The 17,907-nt window shown below is 47.5% G+C and overlaps 2 protein-coding genes across 4 annotated transcripts in view; one reads left to right on the top strand and one right to left on the bottom strand.

The window, feature by feature from the left end:
* Positions 1-1,365: 1,365 nt before the first annotated feature.
* Positions 1,366-4,374, bottom strand: LOC128409479 (oocyte zinc finger protein XlCOF6-like). The gene has a single exon (XM_053380002.1). The coding sequence runs from the start codon at positions 4,246-4,248 to the stop codon at positions 3,505-3,507; it is 744 nt and encodes a 247-aa protein (XP_053235977.1). The 5' UTR covers positions 4,249-4,374; the 3' UTR covers positions 1,366-3,504.
* Positions 4,375-12,716: 8,342 nt separating this feature from the next.
* The window catches only part of LOC128409463 (H-2 class II histocompatibility antigen, E-S beta chain-like), a 36,676-nt gene continuing 31,485 nt past the window's right edge, over positions 12,717-17,907 (top strand). For 2 of the 3 annotated variants that reach the window (XR_008329226.1, XM_053379975.1), the window contains exons 1-2: positions 12,718-13,069; positions 14,218-14,487. Coding sequence is in view for 2 of the 3 variants with exons in the window: in XM_053379975.1 (XP_053235950.1) it covers positions 12,835-13,069; positions 14,218-14,487 (505 nt within the window). In the remaining variant the exon portion in view is untranslated. Of the gene's footprint in view, positions 13,070-14,217; positions 14,488-17,907 lie in introns of all 3 variants that reach the window. The other variant, XM_053379976.1, reaches the window with a different exon arrangement.

Raw genomic sequence — 17,907 nt, 5'->3', positions numbered from 1 at the left:
GCCGCTAGGCCGCTTATCAGCTGATCCGCTAAACCCGCTAAGCCGCTAATAGCGCTAAGCCGCTAATGGGCTTGCACCGCAAGACGAAGAGACTCGCGGAACGGATTCTTTTCGTCTTGCGAGGCACCACTGTACGATAATCCTAATTATTCTGGTCTCTGCTTGAACTGAAATTCCCTTTTAGAGCACAGCCGGTAGAGCATGAGACTCTGAATCTATGGGTCGGGGGTTTGAGCCCCACTTTGGGCAAAATATTCCTGCATTGCAGGGGGCTGGACTAGATGACCCTTGTGGTCCCTTCCAACTTGACAATTCTAGGATTCTACCACATGTAGAGGAAATATCGCCCTCTTTTGGGCAGTGGTGGAATGGTGTAATGTTGGTTGGTGGGAACTGTTCTTGAGTGTTGCCTTGTCACACGCATACAAGGCCACAGCAGGGTCTTCTTTGCAGGTTGAAGTGGTACAGTCCAGACACAGGCCAAACCCCCGGGGGTGAGGAGGTAGCAGAGACTTTGGGCACAAAGATCTCTCTCGCCACTCCCCACCGTTTCAGCACCAAATATATCAGCACTTCACCTGGAGCAAAAAGGACACTCTTTTTTTCCTAGGTGCTGATAGGTGGGAGAGCCACGAGGTACCTCCCGGGATTGGGTGACGGGAAGTGGACAGGGAGAGACAGGCCTCTCACACACCCCTCCCTCTGCAGAAGTTCCCCACACCTGAGAGAGGAGCCCCCTGCAGTGCAGGCCACCCTGAGCCACAAGCAGGGAGCAAGTGGGCTGCACCCAGTTGCCTGTGGAGACAAGCTCTTCTGTGGGCTCTGGCAAGTGAGCCCAGCTGCATGTGACAAGGTGGGTGGAATTCTTTCCTGGTCTCAGAAGCGGCCATCAGCTTTGAGTACGGGGTCAGTGCTACTATTCCTCTAGTAGGGGGGCTGGTGGGGCTTCCCCACCTACTTCAGCTCTGCCATTCCCCCTAAATTGATTTTTGAATTCTGAATTTATCAGTCACGTTTTATATTGTATTTTATGACGTTCTTTGTTGTATCAGTTAAGTGATTTAAATTTGTTGTTAGCCGCCCTGAGCCCAGTTTTCTGAACCGGGAAGGGCGGGGTATAAATAAAATTTTATTATTTATTATTATTCTTTTTCAGTAGGTTTTGCTTTGCTTTCTGGCAACCTGTTTCCTGGATCATGGCCAGTGTTGGCTGTGTGGGGAAGCAAAGCCCAGTGAGAGCAGAAGCAAGGGGGGTGGCTCACACAGATAAAAGTCAACCCTCCTGGCGAACTGGGAATATCCCCTCGCCCACCCACGTTTAGGACATTCCACACCTTTCCGCAGGAGAAAAATAAGTGGTTGATGTAAATGTAAACTAAGCTTTAATAATAAAGAAAACTGTAAGAAAATAACATAAGGAGGGAAACTAAACACTACAACGTGAGGCAAGTCTTTGGCAAGTTGGTCCCTCTTAACGGTTATTATTTTGATATGTTTAGCCTGGATAAGCAAGGTTCCGCTGTAGAAGCATATGGTAATAAATTTGGCTGGCATGCATATTGATGCATGTAAAGCGAAGGTATATTTTTTTTAAAAAATAAATTATGTAATTAGGAAAAACTTATTTAGAGTTTTGGAAATGTATAAAGATTAGTTGGAAAGGAAAACATCTTTGTGGCTTTCACCCATAGAAGCAATCTCACAAAAGAAGCTGAACATGGAAAAGAGATGGGTGACCTATAGGGAGCTATCGGCCTTCACAAAAGAGGGTGCAATGTTAAAGAAGTCAGAGGATATTAAGATCAGGAGACCGATTGGTTGGAATACTATCAACTGACTGAAGTCTTAAAACAAAATAAGAAGTGTGGGTTTATTAAGCAAAGTTCTCAGTTTGAAAAAGAGTTACTAGAGAACGAAGAAAAATTCATTTAGAAGATGCTCTTAGAATGGCAAATTATAGACAAATGATCTACAATCCATTGGTCTAGAGATGGAAGCATGGGAAAAACTGAGGAAATTGAATGTAAAATTCACAGTGTCTTAGGCACTGAAATAAAATTTTATGAAAATGGTTTATACACAGTATCTGAAACTGAGTAAGCTGGAGTCAGATATATATCTTGGAAATGTAAAGAAACAGAAGGTGCTTTTCTCCATATGTGCTGGACATGTAAAGCGGTTAGGTGCTTTTGGGAGATGAATTATAACGAGGGGGGAAATTACTTAAGGTGACGCTCCTGCAGAAACCATGAAGCATTTCTTTTAGGGATAACTGGGTTAGATGTTCCAAGAAGACAGATGAACGACAGCAGCAAGAGTACTTTATGCACAAAAATGGCAAAATCAAAAGATAGCTGCACTTGATCAAGAGAGCGGCAGTTAAAAGTGACGGAGTATGCCGACTTGGCAAATTTAACTATGAAAATAAGAGATCAAGGCAGACTTTAAGGAGGAGTAGAAACCTTTTGTTGAATATTTAAAGCATTTTTGTAAACATGTACAATCACAGGTAGGAGCTGAATGAAAAAAAAACAGTTGAATACTTGTTGGAGAAGAGTGTAGAAAAGGTAAGGTGTAGAAAATCTGAAATATACAGCAATTTTTAAAATTCTGTGGGGAAACCATGGAGAGGAAGTCATATGTGAAACAAATGTGTACCTCGAAAGTATGTTGCAATCTGTAAATAAAATAATATATATGTATATACAGTGGTACCTCGCAAGACGAATGCCTCGCAAGACAAAAAACTCGCTAGACGAAAGGGTTTTTTGTTTTTTGAGCTGCTTCGCAAGACGATTTTCCCTATGGGCTTGCTTCGCAAGACGGAAACGTCTTGCAAGTTTGTTTCCTTTTTCTTAACACCGTTAATACAGTTGCGACTTGACTTCGAGGAGCAACTCGTAGCACGTGGTGTGGTAGCCTTTTTTGAGGTTTTTGAAGACTTTGGTGATTTTTGAAGCTTTTCCAAAACTTTCCCGACACCGTGCTTCGCAAGACGAAAAAATCGCAAGACGACAAAACTTGCGGAACGAATTAATTTCGTCTTGTGAGGCACCACTGTATATAATTTAACAGAAGCACTTCCTGCACTCCTTTCATTCAAATCATTTTGGCATTTTCAGTTTTGGGGGGTTTGTAGGATTTCAGCTTTTAAAGCTCCTCCTCCTTGTGAGTCCATTGATGCTTTGTAAGAACAGCAGAACTGAAGTGCTATCTACACTCCATTTTAGTAAGTGGTTTCCCCTTTGTGAATTCACTGGTGTTTGCTAAGGTTTCCACTCCAATAAAAGCTCTTTCCACATTCCAGGAATTTAAATGATTTCTACCCTTTGTGAGTCCGTTGATAGCTTTTAAGTGTTTCACTCGCAGTAAGGTCTTTCCACACTCTATACATTTATATGCTTTTGCCCAGGTGAGTCTGTTGATGTCTTCTAAGTTTCCTGTGTGTGAATTAAAGGTTCCACTCTGAAAGAAACTCTCTCAAAACTCCATACATTTAAATAGTCACTCCCCTGTGTGAGTTTGATTATGTGAATTCAGTTGCCCACTCCAACTGAAGCTCTTTCCACATTCCATGCATTTAAATGGTTTCTCACCTGTGTGAGTCCGTTGATGGTTTCTAAGTGTTCCACTATAAGTGAAGCTCTTTCCACACTCCATACATTGATATGGTTTTTCCCCTGTGTGAATTTGATGATGTAAATTAAGGCTTTCACTTCTACTGAAGCTCTTTCCACACTCCATACATTTAAATGACTTCTCCCCTGTGTGAGTCCGTTGATGTCTTCTTAGTGTTCCACTATCAATGAAGCTCTTTCCACACTCCATGCAATTAAATGGTTTCTCCCCTGTGTGAGTCCGTTGATGAATTCTAAGTACTCGATTATCAGTGAAGCTCTTCCCACAATCCATGCATTTAAATGGTTTCCAGTCTGTGTGAGTTTGTTGATGTTTTCTGAATGTTCCACTATCAGTGAAGCTCTTTCCACAGTCCATGCATTTAAAAGGTTTTTCCCCTGTGTGGATCCGTTGATGGTTTCTAAGGTGTCCAATCCGACTGAAACTCTTTCCACACTCAGTACATTTATATGGTTTCTCCCCTGTGTGTGTGTGTTTATGTATGCGAAGGTTTGAACTCGAACCAAAGCTTTTTCCACATTCCATGCATTTAAATGGCTTTTCTCCTGTGTGAGTCCGTTGATGTTTTCTAAGTGTTTCACTGTCACTGAAGCTCTTCCCACACTCCATACTTTCAAATTGTTTCTCCTCTGTCTTTCCACATTTTCTCTCTTTCTACTCTTTCTATGCATTTAAATAGTTTCTTCGTTATTCCCATTGGACATGGCCCCCCAGAATTCTGACTGCCTTCTTCATCTTCTTTCAACTGGGGGGGGGGGAGAGAGAAAATTCTATTTGTTTTCTAGGAAGAGAAGAAAGGAATATTACACACATCAATTAGCACCTGCTCTTATTTTAACATCTTGCACATTCTCTCCTGTCCTCCATCTGTTCCAGATTTTTAGGAAATGCACATGAAATAATGTAAAATAATGGTAATGCATCATCAGCCTTTCATTACCCTTAATCAACGTTAATGAAGCAGCATTATCTCAGAATACAGTGGGGTTTACTTTTTAAATAAAGTGGTTTCTCACAGGAAAGGGAGCTGCTCTATGTCCATGAACCTGCCCACTATTCATCAGGGTCCTTAGTTCACCATGAAGTTCTTCATCCTCTGCACTATAATCCTCCACCCCTTGGGCCACATTTTGTCCCCTTCGACCTCTAGATCTTTATTAATCACCTGCACAGTCCCTTTGGCCTCAGGAGGTCCATACTGACCATTTTGGGAGACCCATATATAAGTCTAGTGACAAGGCTTGGTGCTTGTGGTCGGTTGAAGGAGTGCTCAGTTGGAGAATGTTCTTGGGGCGGGACCTCCATCTCTCAGCCTTGCATTATGGAATGGAGAGAGCTGGAGATGCAGAAGGAAAGCAGCTGGAGCCTGACTGCTGGGAAGGCCAGACCGAGACACCCACCCCAATTATGATTTATAATAATTATATGCCGCCAGGTCTTGCACCTGCCTCCTGGCACTTGCCTATCTTAGCAGAGATTCCCTGTCCAGGCCTCTCTCACTGTTCTTCCTCCTTTGCCCTGGGTGGCCAAGGGCTTCTGGATACTCTAGCTCTGCTCCAACTGGGAATTATTTAGTAAATTTGTATACCTCTCTTCATCTGAAGATCACAAGATAAAAATATGTGTGACACTGAAAAAGGTGAGTATTAAAGGTGAATAACACTGATTGTGGGAAAGAAAAGAAAAGAAAGATTTTGAAAACAGTGGTGTGTCCACCTGAGTGTAATAATAATAATAATAATAATAATAATAAGAAGAAGAAGAAGAAGAAGAAGAAGAAGAAGAAGAAGAAGAAGAAGAAGAATAAAGTTTCATATTCCCTGGCTGTATTTCTCAGCCACAATTGTGACTCAGAATCTTAGTCACACTTTTTTCTAGAATATCAACTGGACCTCTTTGGAATAGGAGCCAGACATTTTTGGGATTTCATCCAGACATTCCTTAAGTGTGGGCAGCAGCGGAGGAAGGCAGGGCGGGGGAGGGGCAGTTCTGGTGCTGCAGGTTGGCGGACCCACTGTATGTTCCTAAGCAAGCAGCTTTGGGGGTGAACAATTTCCTTTAAAAAACTCTTTCCCTTGTGCTGGCAGGGGTTGCTACACTGCTGAATGTGGATACCTTGGACAGGAACCTTCTATGCTGAGTTCAGGCACCTCTGGCCCTCCAGATGTGGTTGGACTCAAAGTACCACCTGCCCAAGCAAGGATGGCCCATGGCCAGGGATGATGGGTGTCTTATCTGGGGGGACACACTTTCTCCATCTTCCCCCTGCTCTGAAAATGCCGTACAGTGGTGCCCCGCAAGACGAATGCATCGCAAGATGGAAAACTCGCTAGACGAAAGGGTTTTCCGTCTTTTGAGCTGCTTCGCAAGACGAATTTCCCTATGGGCTTGCTTCGCAAGACGAAAACGTCTTGCAAGTTTGTTTCCTTTTTCTTAACACCGTTAATACAGTTGCGACTTGACTTCGAGGAGCAACTCATAGAACGCAGTGTACATAGTAGCCTTTTTTGAGGTTTTTTAAGACTTTGGTGATTTTTGAAGCTTTTCCAAAATTTCTTTTGCAGCCATTTGGTAATTTAAGCTTTTAAAACTTTTTTGGGGGGTTTTGGATTTTGGGTTGGGGTGTTTGGAATTCAAGGACTTGGTGTTGGGGAGGGGTTTGCAAGAATCTGGAAGCTTGTGTGTTTTTTTCTGCATTTTTATGATTTTCTGTGACCATTGGGCCACTCTGCTGTTTTAAAAAAAAAATCTGGATTTGAATTTCTGTGTGGTGGGTGGCTGGGGGAACAGTTAGGGAGGGGTTTGCAAGAATCTGGAAGCTTGTGTGTTTTTTTCTGGCATGGAGAGGCTGCCAGTTCTGATGTTTCTGCGGCTGAAGACTTTGCAGTGGAGTTCCTGGAGGTTGTGAAGACGGAGGGCTACGTTCCACAGCAGGTCTTCAACTGCGACGAGACCGGGCTGTTTTGGAAGAGGATGCCCAAAAGGACTTTCATCACACAGGAGGAGGCCAAGTTGCCTGGCCACAAGCCCATGAAGGACCGTCTGACCCAGCTCTTCTGTGCCAACGCAAGCGGCGACCTGAAGATCAAGCCCCTGCTGGTGTACCACTCGGAGAACCCACGGGCCTTCAAGAAACACAAGGTCAACAAGGAGCGGCAGAGTGTCATGTGGCGATCCAACAGTAAGGCTTGGGTCACACGTGTGCTGTTTGTGGACTGGGTCAATCATGCTTTTGGCCCTGCTGTCAAACAGTACCTGCTGGACAACGACCTGCCGCTGAAGGCTTTGCTTCTGATGGACAATGCTCCTGCTCATCCTAAAGGCCTTGAGGAGGACTTGCTGGAGGAGTTCAGCTTCATCAGCATCATGTTCCTGCCGCCTAACACCACGCCACTGCTCCAGCCGATGGATCAGCAGCTCATCGCCAATTTCAAAAAACTCTACACCAAGGAGCTTTTCAGGTGATGCTTCGAGGTGACTGATTGCACCACATCACCCTGCGGGAATTCTGGAAGGACCACTTCGACATCGTCACCTGCTTGAAGATGATCACCACGGCCTGGAACAGGATCAGTCAGAGAAATTTGAATTGCACTTGGCACAGCCTGTGGCCGGACTGTGTGGCACCAAGTGACTCTGATGCACCAGAGTCAACAGTGGTGCAGGACATTGTTGCCTTGGGGAGGACCATGGGCCTGGAGGTCACAGACGAGGACATCAGCGAGCTGGTGGAGGAGCACGACCACGAGCTGACCACCCAGGAGCTGGTCGAACTGCAGGCAGAGGCTGCGCAGGAGCAGGCCTCGCTGGAAGAGGAGGAAGCAACTGAGGAACGGCTGTCCTCCAAAGAACTGAGGGACATTTGCCTGAAGTGGAAGGATGTGCAGGCTTTTGCACAGCGGCACCACCCTGACAAGCACATGGCACATGACCTTGTGAACACTTTTGATACGAGGGTCATGTCGCCTTTCAGGGAGGTGCTGAAAAGGCGGATGAAGCAGCAGACCACGGACAGGTTCTTCAGCAAGAAGCAAAGAGTGGAAGAGGAACCTTCTTCGAGTTGTCCCCCAGAGTCTTAGAAAATGTACTGTACACTTTGTTGATTTTTAAATGTTTTTCTGTCATGTTTAGAAACTTAAATTATTGTTCCTTCAATTTTTGAAATGCTCTTTACAGTATGCGTGACTTTAAAGAGCACTTAATAAACTCTTGTTGTACCAAATGTGGCTTTGTTTGGACTTTTTTTGACCATAGGAACGCATTAATTGATTTTCAATGCATTCCTATGGGAAACCGTGATTCGCAAGACGAAAAATTCGCTAGATGAAAAAACTCGCGGAACGAATTAATTTCGTCTTGCGAGGCACCACTGTATATCTGTCTTTCATTTCTTCTTTCCTCTGTGATCTTCAACATCTTCCTGATACAGTCCAATCAACTGCACACATTCCCAAATCATCCTGCACCAATTTACTTCTTTTGATGCTTTGAAGTATTAATCATTAATCCCCCCCAGGTGTCACCTAACAAAGGAGTTTCCCTGTGTTCATCAGCACTTTTTGTCTGAGTAGGATTAAAGAACTGATACACACTTAAGACATTTACACAAGTTTATTAACTCTTTCCATGCTCATTTCTGATGCTCAGAAGCAGGTGCACACTTTCCTATACCTTCTTGATTACATACTCAAAGTCTGACACACAGTATTTATACAGAAACACGGATCAAACACATAAAACCCTTTGCAGAACTCCCTTTCTAAGATACATTGAGACTGTCTTAAAACATATCCACGTTATAAGACACAAGTTCTAATTAAATCCAAATATTTAATATACCTAGCACCACAGACCTATTACATTATTATGGCTTCAGCTTTTGTGTGCTTAAGCCTGAGGTTGAGGAATCTGGACCTGGAAAGCTCATGACACCATTGACCTTTGATTCTCTTTGTAGATTTTGCATAGTTATTTTGGAACTTGTATGGCAATATCAGCTCATGAAAAGTTATAGAAGGAGAATATTACAGGGTTGCTGTACACTATAATCCCACCCACCAATTCTCATTTACATAGAGTCTGCAAATCTGGCAAGCTGGGCTTCCCTGCCCCAGGGATGTTGCTTCCATTCCTCTCTCCTCAGCCCCCCAACTTCCTCTGCCCCCTGTCTCTCCTTGGCCCAACTCACCCTGCGTGCCCATTCTCTCCCCAGCGCACCCCCCTCTCCATCCAGAGGGACCACCCAAGGGGAAGGGGCGGAGAGAAGGAGGGGGTCTCTTTCCTGGCCTCTCTAGGCATCCAGTCCAGGCTCTCTCGCTTCCTTTAACTCTTACATCGATTCCCTCTCCCCCCCCCAAAGGGACCCACCAAGGCGGCCTCGCCCCAGTCCTGCTTGGGGATGGGGACTGTCACGGTAAATTCCGGGTGCGAGGCTGCTCAGCCACCCAGCTCGTCGGACTAAGTCCGCGGGTCCTAGCGGAAGAAAATGAGCTCAGCCGGAGACAGGAGCAAGATGCGGAGATCCAAGGTTTATTGCGCAACAGGTTCAAGACCAGATTGAACCCCGAGAATGGGGTGACATAAACTTTTAAAAGTTCCCTCCAAGTCCCAGAATACAGTGCAAGAAACGTCATGAATACATTATGGGAAGGTTGGGTTTCACGGATTACATCATGAATATATTACAGAAAGGTGGGGTTACACGGATTAGCATTTCAGGGAAGGGAGGGGGAAGTATGCAGAGTGAGAGATATGCATAGACAAACACTTCCTGAGTACCGGTGATGATAAAACAATAGTCCAGATATGCATCGTCTGCCACCTGGCATTGCCCGGAGGAAGGGCTTGGCAGAACGATCTGACAGGATTAGGGTCTTCCTGAGTACGTGACTTGCCGCTTTGGGGATTATGGAGGTAGGGGTAGCATCATGGAGTCCAGAGGGAACTGAGTTGAACGGCACCAGGATCGAGGAAATCGGAGTTATGGTTGATTTTATATTAATTTCCAAAGGTTTCAGTCCTTTGCCGGTCAAGTGTGTATTGAAGATCAAAAGAGGAAATGAAATAGATACATTGTAGCAAGATTTTGACAGTTTTACGAGGACACTGGTTTCGGTTCCATTGTTCTCGCAGGGGGGGGGCTGTCATCGACTTGTCAAGGGGTTAAATGAGGCGTGCAAGAGCTAGCTGAGCTGGCTCTGCAAAGGGAATGCATTGTTCTGATTGGCTAAAGCGTGGCCATAGGAATAAGCGGGGATACAGAAACACACACGGTCTACTACAGAAATATATCTGAGCTTATTTCGCTCGTGGAAAGGAAGGGAAAGAGGCACTTTATTGGGGTTTGGGGTGGAGGGTGGTGCTTGTGAGACATTGAAGGGTCCTTGTGGGAGTGGGCTCCTTTGAGGTCATCGCCTCGGACCCAGTGGTAGTCAGTAAATGGGTAGAGGAAAGTATGCCCCCCCTTTCCTCCATATCAGGACCAAGGGCTGGGGGCCAAGGCGTCCAAGGCGTTGCAGGGCAGCCGAGCATCTCTCGGCCGCCCAGGAAAGAGAAACGGGAGTTTGGTGATGGGGCTTCCAAGGAGATGGTGCAATGCAGACCCTGCGGGGGTTATGCATGGATCTGGGCCCCTGTCGATGGGTCACAGGACAGGAGTCTCCGCCCCTTTCCCTCCGCCCCTTCTCCTCCTCCCCCCAACTTGGCCTCTTTACCTCTATGTCCTCCCTTGCCCTCCGACTCCCCTGCTGATATTACTCCGATTTCCTTTTCTGCAATATAAAGGGGGGCGTTGTTCCATTGTTGCCCCTCCTCCCCTTCCCCAAACTTCCCGCCTCTCGTCCCTCCTGCCTGGGAACACTTCGCGGGCCCCTAGAGCTATGGCCGTAGAGGAGCCCCCCCCCCGGCCTGTGCGAAGCGGACGTGACGGAGTTGTCTTTTGCCTCTTGCTCTTTGGGGCAACCAGAAAGATGAAAATACAGAAAGAAGAATGGAGACCCTTTTCGGTCAATATAAGAACGCAATACTGCCAAATAATTTCTTTAACTGGTTTTGACTTATGAATGGAAAGAAAATACACCAGATTGTAATATAGGATTTTAGCTTAAGAGGTTAGATAGGCAGCAGGGAAGAGAGAGAATTAGGCCATCACAGATGTAAGGATGGTGTTGGGTTTGCTAATCAAACCTTAAATTGTCTCAGGCACTGCTGATGCCAATAAGAGCCCTGTATATACTTTGTTTTATTCAACTGAATAAAAGTACAGAGAAAATTTGGCCGCCCCGGCAGACTCTTGTTAACAGGCTTTTAAACATTCATTCTCCTTACTCCTCCTTTCTACCTCCCCTAATTTCTATTGGTTTAAGAACTTGCAGCGGACAGACTTCCTTGAATGCCTCTTTCACACCTTACTCCTTGATATGTGCCCCCACCGTTACATACAGTCACATACATCCCACGTACATTTAAATTAGTAATTTAAGGGCAAGGGGTGTGTCTTTTAATATTCAAGAGGTATTTGAGTTTGACCAAACTGCGGGAGGCAGTGGAAGACAGGAGTGCCTGGCGTGCTCTGGTCCATGGGGTCACGAAGAGTCGGACACGACTAAATGACTAAACAACAACGACAACAACACTGTCTTAAACCCAGCATCTGCTAATTCTCCTTGTTATCTTGTATTGTAAATCTTTCACTCTTGGCTATCTAAAGGTCTTGAGCAATAAAATGACTCCCTAATACATCCCTGGTAAACTGATAAGAGGTAGCTAACGAGTCCCTAACAAATAGACAGGGGACGCGGGTGGCGCTGTGGGTTAAACCACAGAGCCTAGGACTCGCCGATCAGAAGGTCGGCGGTTCGAATCCCCGCAACGGGGTGAGCTCCCGTTGCTCGGTCCCTGCTCCTGCCAACCTAGCAGTTCAAAAGCACGTCAAAGTGCAAGTAGATAAATAGGTACCGCTCCGGCGGGAAGGTAAACGGCGTTTCCGTGCGCTGCTCTGGTTCGCCAGAAGTGGCTTATTCATGCTGGCCACATGACCCGGAAGCTGTACGCCGGCTCCCTCGGCCAGTAAAGCGAGATGAGCGCCACAATCCTAGAGTTGTCCGCAACTGGACCTAATGGTCAGGGATCCCTTTACCTTTACCAAATAGACAAAGGAAGAGATTCAACTTCAAAAGACCAGATTGATGGACTGCCAACTAGCTTTCTTTAGCATAACACTTGATAGATTCTCCAGCAGAGAAGCAGAGACATTTAAGCAAGCACAGTTATACAGAAGTGAATATAGCTGGTTATTTTATATAAAAACAGGATCAATAATAATTTCTGACGCCACAATGGGAAGTCGCCAAGATAAATTAATAGATTTTGATGTAAATTGTATTTCCTCTTCTCCTTCCTCATGGCTGAACTTGAGACAACGCAGCAGCAGCAGCGCTGGAAACAGAATCTAGCCTGGGACTTCTGGGGGTTTGAGGGAGAGGATGAAGCTGCCAGGAAGGAAGACGGGGGGGGGGCAGCTGATTTTCAGGGATCCCTTTCTCTGACGCTTTATAAGATCCCTGGGCAGGCGGGAGAAGCTCAGGCAGCCCCTCCAGAGACGGGGACCATCCCCAGGCAGGAGCCTCAGCCGGAGACCGAGCGAAAACAGCAGCAGGGAAAGGGCAGCTAATATAGGGTGGGGGCTGGATCTCCCCAAGAGGGAGGGGTCTCCTCCAGGGAAGGGGCTGCGGGGGCTCCTCTCTGTCTCCCCCCCGCGTGTTTCTTCATGGGGCTCCTCAGACACCAGCACCAGGGATGTTTCTTGCACAGGGGAGCTGGGGGCTGGAGGGGGCTTTTATGGGGGGAGGGGCCTCCTTATTGGGGGGCTGCCAGGTCTCCTCGGGATGCAGGCTGGGGGGCGAAGGGGGGAGCAGCCCCCCTCCCTCAGCAGACAGTTATTCCCCCCTTGAAACTGAAATTTTCTTGTTTGCTGCCAGAGTAAACTTTTGGATGGAACTGACAGATTCCTGTTAAGCTTTATATCCCCCCAAAGGTTTTCCGCGGGGCTTCCGGGAAGATCTTGATTCACACGCGACGCAACAACAATGGAGACATCAGAAGCAGCTGAGAAGCCAAAGAGGAACTTGCAGGTCGAGCGAGAGCAGAGAGAGCCCTTGATAATGCTCTTTCCAGGAGTTCCCTGCCTGGCGACCGATGACGCTGCCTGGGCTCGGAGGCGGATTGGACGCTCGCGGGGCGGAGAGGTGGAGTGGGCGGGGCCTGCAGGAGTTTCCCCCGGGGCTGAGCGGAGAAAGTCCCATTTGGGGCGAAGAAGAGAGAAGGATGGGGGGCTCCGGCGCTGCGCCTTTGGCCTTTGGGGGGCTCCTGCTGGGGATGGGGGCGCTGGTGGTCTCTTCTTTGGAGGGGCTGGGCGTGGAGGCGCCTCCAGGTGAGCAAAGATTCTGCCATGGGGGGAGAAGGAAGGGAAACTCCGCTTAGCGGGACCCCCATCAGTGGGGCTTCCTTGGCGATCCCTCGTAGATGGTCTTCCATGATCTTAGCAGGGAGTCCGTAAGTGACTGTGGAGCCAATTCTGGATCCCCACGTCCTTCCACAGTGGGGACATTGGTTTCCAGGTGGGAGTTGATCCCTTGAGGGTTTGCCAAGCGTCCCTTCCTCTTAGCATGTTTCTCCCTTTGTCCTGAGTTCGAGTGTCTTCAAAGGCCATGACGCCTTTGGTAAAGGCTGTTCTCCAATTGGAGCCCCGCCCTGTTCCCCTTGGCTACGCCCATGAAAGCAGCAGCGAAACTGGGGCAAATGGGTCCTTGCTCCGGGGACCCTGAACTCCCCCCCCCTCGCGGCAGGTCCCCTCTCTCAGCCCCGCCCCGCTCACCCTGCCTTGGGGTCCTCTGGGTGCTGAAATGGGCTCCTGCGTAGACTGGCGTCGCTTCCTGCGCTCTGGCAGGGAAAGCGAAAGTGAAACCGGCTCTGGGGGGGGGCGGGTCTCCTCGAGGGGAGGGGTTTTTTTTTGGAGTGAAGCCCCCTTCAGAGCAGAGAAGCGTCTCCCACCCTCCTCGGCATCTCGCACTTTTCCTGGTCTCTCTCCCACCCCCCAACATTTCCTCTTCCAGCAGGAGGGCAATCAAAGGGGGGAGGGAGGTTTACTTTTTTAAAAAGTTGGGAGAAGCATGGACGGAGCCATCGGGGGCAGGGAGCAGCTGCCCCCCCAAACAAACAAACAAACAAACAAAAGCAGATAGCTCGGTTCACTCCCCCCTCCCTTAATCCTGGCTACGCTCATGGGGTCCCGGGTCTTTGAGGTTGTGCCTCCCTCTCCACAACGGCCTTCCTTCTGATTTCCCCCTTTCCTTTGGGAGGAGGTGAGGGGGGGTCTCCCAGCTCAGTCTCTGGTGCCCTCCTCCCCGCCCGCCATGGGATCACGTGACACGAGAGTGAGAGAATGGGAGAGAGACAGACCATCCCATCTCCTGCCCGGCGGGGGCAACTCTCTGCTATAGTGAGAACTGCGCCCTCAAGGCAACTGGAAACCGGAAGTCTCCACCCTCCAATTTTAATTCTCCCCCCTCCCCCCCGCAGAGCATTTCCTGTTCCAGGGGAAGGCCGAGTGCCACTTCTTCAACGGGACGCAGCGGATCCGCTACCTAGAAAGGCACTTCTTCGACCGGCAGGAGCTCTGCTACTTCGACAGCGACCGAGGGAAGTTTGTGGCTGTGGCTGAACTGGCGGAGTCCCAAGCCAAGATATGGAACCAGGACAAGGCCTTCCTGCAGAGCAGGAAGGCCGCCGTGGATTCCTTCTGCCGGTACAACTACGGGATCTTGGATACCTTCTCCCAGTCTCTGCGCGGTGAGTCCAGAATGGGGGAGGGGGGCGTCATGGGAAACGGGCCCCCCGGAAGAACCCAAAATGAGGGGGAGTGTGGGGTGTGTTAAGTTGTGGGCAAACATATCAGACGACACAGCGATTCTTCCAAAGCAGCTCTTTATTTGTAAGCTGGAACAAAAACTAACTGAGGAGCTCAGTCAGCCTGCTTATATAGAGCTCCAGAACAATTGTAACTGTTGCAACTTTCTAAAACTATCCAATCACTGAACGTCACTTTTCGATCCTTCATTTGCATACAAACTATCCAATCACTGAACGTCACTTTTCGATCCTTCATTTGCATACAAACTATCCAATCACTGAACGTCACTTTTCGATCCTTCATTTGCATACAAACTATCCAATCACTGAACGTCACTTTGCGATCCTTCATTTGCATACTGTCAGAATTCAAGCCAGCAGAGCACAGCTTAGTCCAGAGGAATTTGGCCACCCTCCAGGTGCCCGGCTTGAATCCTTATGACCTCCTGTCTGCGACTCCCGGCAAGATCAAGGGAGGTCTCCAATCGGCGATTCTCCTCAACGTGAAGAAGAACACACCACTCCTCCCCCTCCTCCATTCCCAGGGGGGGGGGAAGAGACAGACAGAAATATATTTACATGTCTTTATTCCTGTCTTTCAGCAGTACAGAGAAACACGTCTGTACACTCTGATTCCAACTGCAGAGAGAAAATAAACTCCACCCATGTACTTCCAGTACAGGGTCATGTGTCACTCTGAGCTAACATCCGGCGCTCAGAGCTCTGAACAGACTGTCCCTGGTTCCCACGGTACAATCCAATAACATCCACATCCTGTTTACCATTCCAGCCACCTGGTGCTTGCTTCTGCATTGCTCCTTTTTCGTAACTATCCAATCACTGAACGTCACTTTGCGATCCTTCATTTGCATACAAACTATCCAATCACTGAACGTCACTTTTCGATCCTTCATTTGCATACAAACTATCCAATCACTGAACGTCACTTTTCGATCCTTCATTTGCATACAAACTATCCAATCACTGAACGTCACTTTTCGATCCTTCATTTGCATACAAACTATCCAATCACTGAACGTCACTTTCGATCCTTCATTTGCATAACTATGTACAGTATCCCCCTGCTGGCCCAGAGTGAGAACATCAGTACATAACAGGGTGGACCCGGGACTTCCCCCCCCCCCCGGCACACAAATTGATGTGCTGTTTTTCAGTTGGAGTGAAGGGCCCCAAAATAAATTGGTGATTCTCTCTCTCTCTCTCTCTCTCTCTCTCTCTCTCTCTCTCTCTCTCACACACACACACACACACACACACCTAGATGTCTGACAGGTGAAGCTTTCCCAATAATCCCATTTCCACAGGAGAAAAGGGCTTAACCTGTTGAATTTCTGCCTTCCACTCAGCTCTAAAAGGCACAAGAACCTCAGCTGTTTTTGTGCAATTCCCATCATCCCTAGCGAGCAGGACCAGTGGTCAGGGAGGATGGGAATTATAGACCAAAAACCCAAGTTTGGGAAACAATGAGGAGACCATTGTACTGTAAGTTAATGATACTGTGCAGTGAATTCTGAAGATCATCCTGTGTGCTAGGAAAAAAGGAAGGACAAACTCCTGAGATTCCCAGGACTGGGAAATGAGACAGAAGGATGGAAAGTGTCCTAGGAAGGGGAGGGGCATCCCAGGAACCCCCAGTTTGCAGAATGCGCAGCCTGACACTGGGGAAACTGGGCTGACTTTGGGTAGATGGGCATCAGAGATCACACAGGTGGGAGTGGGAAGTTGGGGGTGGGAGCGTAGGATAGACTGACTGTCCCGGGGGGTGGGCTAAACTAGGCTTTCTGTCACTCAGGCAAAGACCCAGTTTTGTCACACACACCCCTTGTGTTTTTGCATACACGCACAAAACTTGACACATTTGTTCATAAAGGGCATAAAAAGGGCTAGTAAAATTGTCTGTGTGCGTATCTGGCTTTCATTCACCCTTAAGTAGATCTCCTCAGAGAGTAGTAGATCATTTGAGGAATTCTAAGGAATATAATGACTGTAAATAATAATAATAATTAATAATAGAAACTGTGATAATGATCAGGCACATAAGTAAAGGTAAAGGGACCTCTGACCATTAGGTCATCTCGCTTTCCTGGCCAAGGGAGCCGGTGTACAGCTTCCTGGTCATGTGGCCAGGAGGACTAAGCCGCTTCTGGCGAACCAGAGCAGCGCACAGAAACACCATTTACCTTCCCGCTGGAGCGGTACCTATTTATCTACTTGCACTTTGACGTGCTTTTGAACTGCTAGGTTGGCAGTGATAATGATCAGGCACATACCTTTCCCTTACCTTTCCTGCCCCGACCTGGCCACAGTGATCCATGCGACGGTCACCTCCAGGCTTGACTACTGTAATTCGCTCTACGCGGGGCTGCCCTTGAAGCTGACCCAGAAACTCCAGAGGGTGCAGAATGCTGCAGCGAGGCTCCTCATGGGGTCTCTGCCATGGGAGCATATTCACCCAGTGCTTTTCAAGCTGCACTGGCTCCCGGTAGAGTACAGGGTCAGATTTAAGGCGCTGCTTTTGACCTTTAAAGCCCTTCACGGCCTAGGACCCTCGTACGGGACCGCCTCTCCCGGTATGCCCCACGGAGAGCCTCAAGGTCCATAAATCGCAACACCCTAGAGGTCCCGGGCCCTAAGGAAGTCAGATTAGCCTCAACCAGAGCCAGGGCCTTCTCAACACTACCTCCGGCCTGGTGGAACGCTCTGCCTCATGAGACCAGGGCCCTGCAGGATCTGATTTCTTTCCGCAGGGCCTGTAAGACAGAGTTGTTCCGCCTGGCCTTTGGCTTGGAGCCAATTTGATTCCCTCCCCCCTCTTTTTTTCTTTTTCCTTTCTCCTCCTGTGATGAGGCTGCATTTTAATATTTTAATGTTTCAATATTTTAATGTTGTATTTTAATTTTGTTTTTAAGTTGTAATCATTCAACTTGTTTTTATTATTGCTTGTAAGCCGCTCTGAGCCCGGCCTTGGCTGGGGAGGGTGGGGTATAAATAAATAATAATAATAATAATAATAATAATAATAATTATTATTATTATTATTATTATTATTATTATTATTATACCAGAGAGTAAGTCCTACTGAACTCAGTGGTATAGTTCTGAGTAAAAATGCTTAAGATTGCAGTATAAGACTGCAGAATCTTTACACAGTTATCTCCGCGTAAGGTCCATTGAATTCAATGGGACTTCTGAGTGGTAAAGGCAGTTTAAGGCTCTAAAGAATAAAATAAAAGAATAAATACTCCACAACTTTCCTTTAAAAAGAAACCTCTTATAACGGCTTTACTCGCGTCCCAAACCGTCTCTAGATCTACTCCTTGATTTAAATTAAACTTTAAG

The sequence above is a fragment of the Podarcis raffonei genome, chromosome 2, assembly GCF_027172205.1.
Source record: "Podarcis raffonei isolate rPodRaf1 chromosome 2, rPodRaf1.pri, whole genome shotgun sequence".
NCBI classification, from domain to species: Eukaryota; Metazoa; Chordata; class Lepidosauria; order Squamata; family Lacertidae; genus Podarcis; species Podarcis raffonei.
Note: the sequence above shows the minus strand (reverse complement) of the source record. Positions and strands in the feature narration are given on the sequence as shown.

What these genes read in the sequence shown, in the direction of transcription:
- LOC128409479 (XM_053380002.1), bottom strand. Translation starts at nt 4,248, where the DNA reads ATGGAGTGTGGGAAGAGCTTCAGTGACAGTGAAACACTTAGAAAACAT.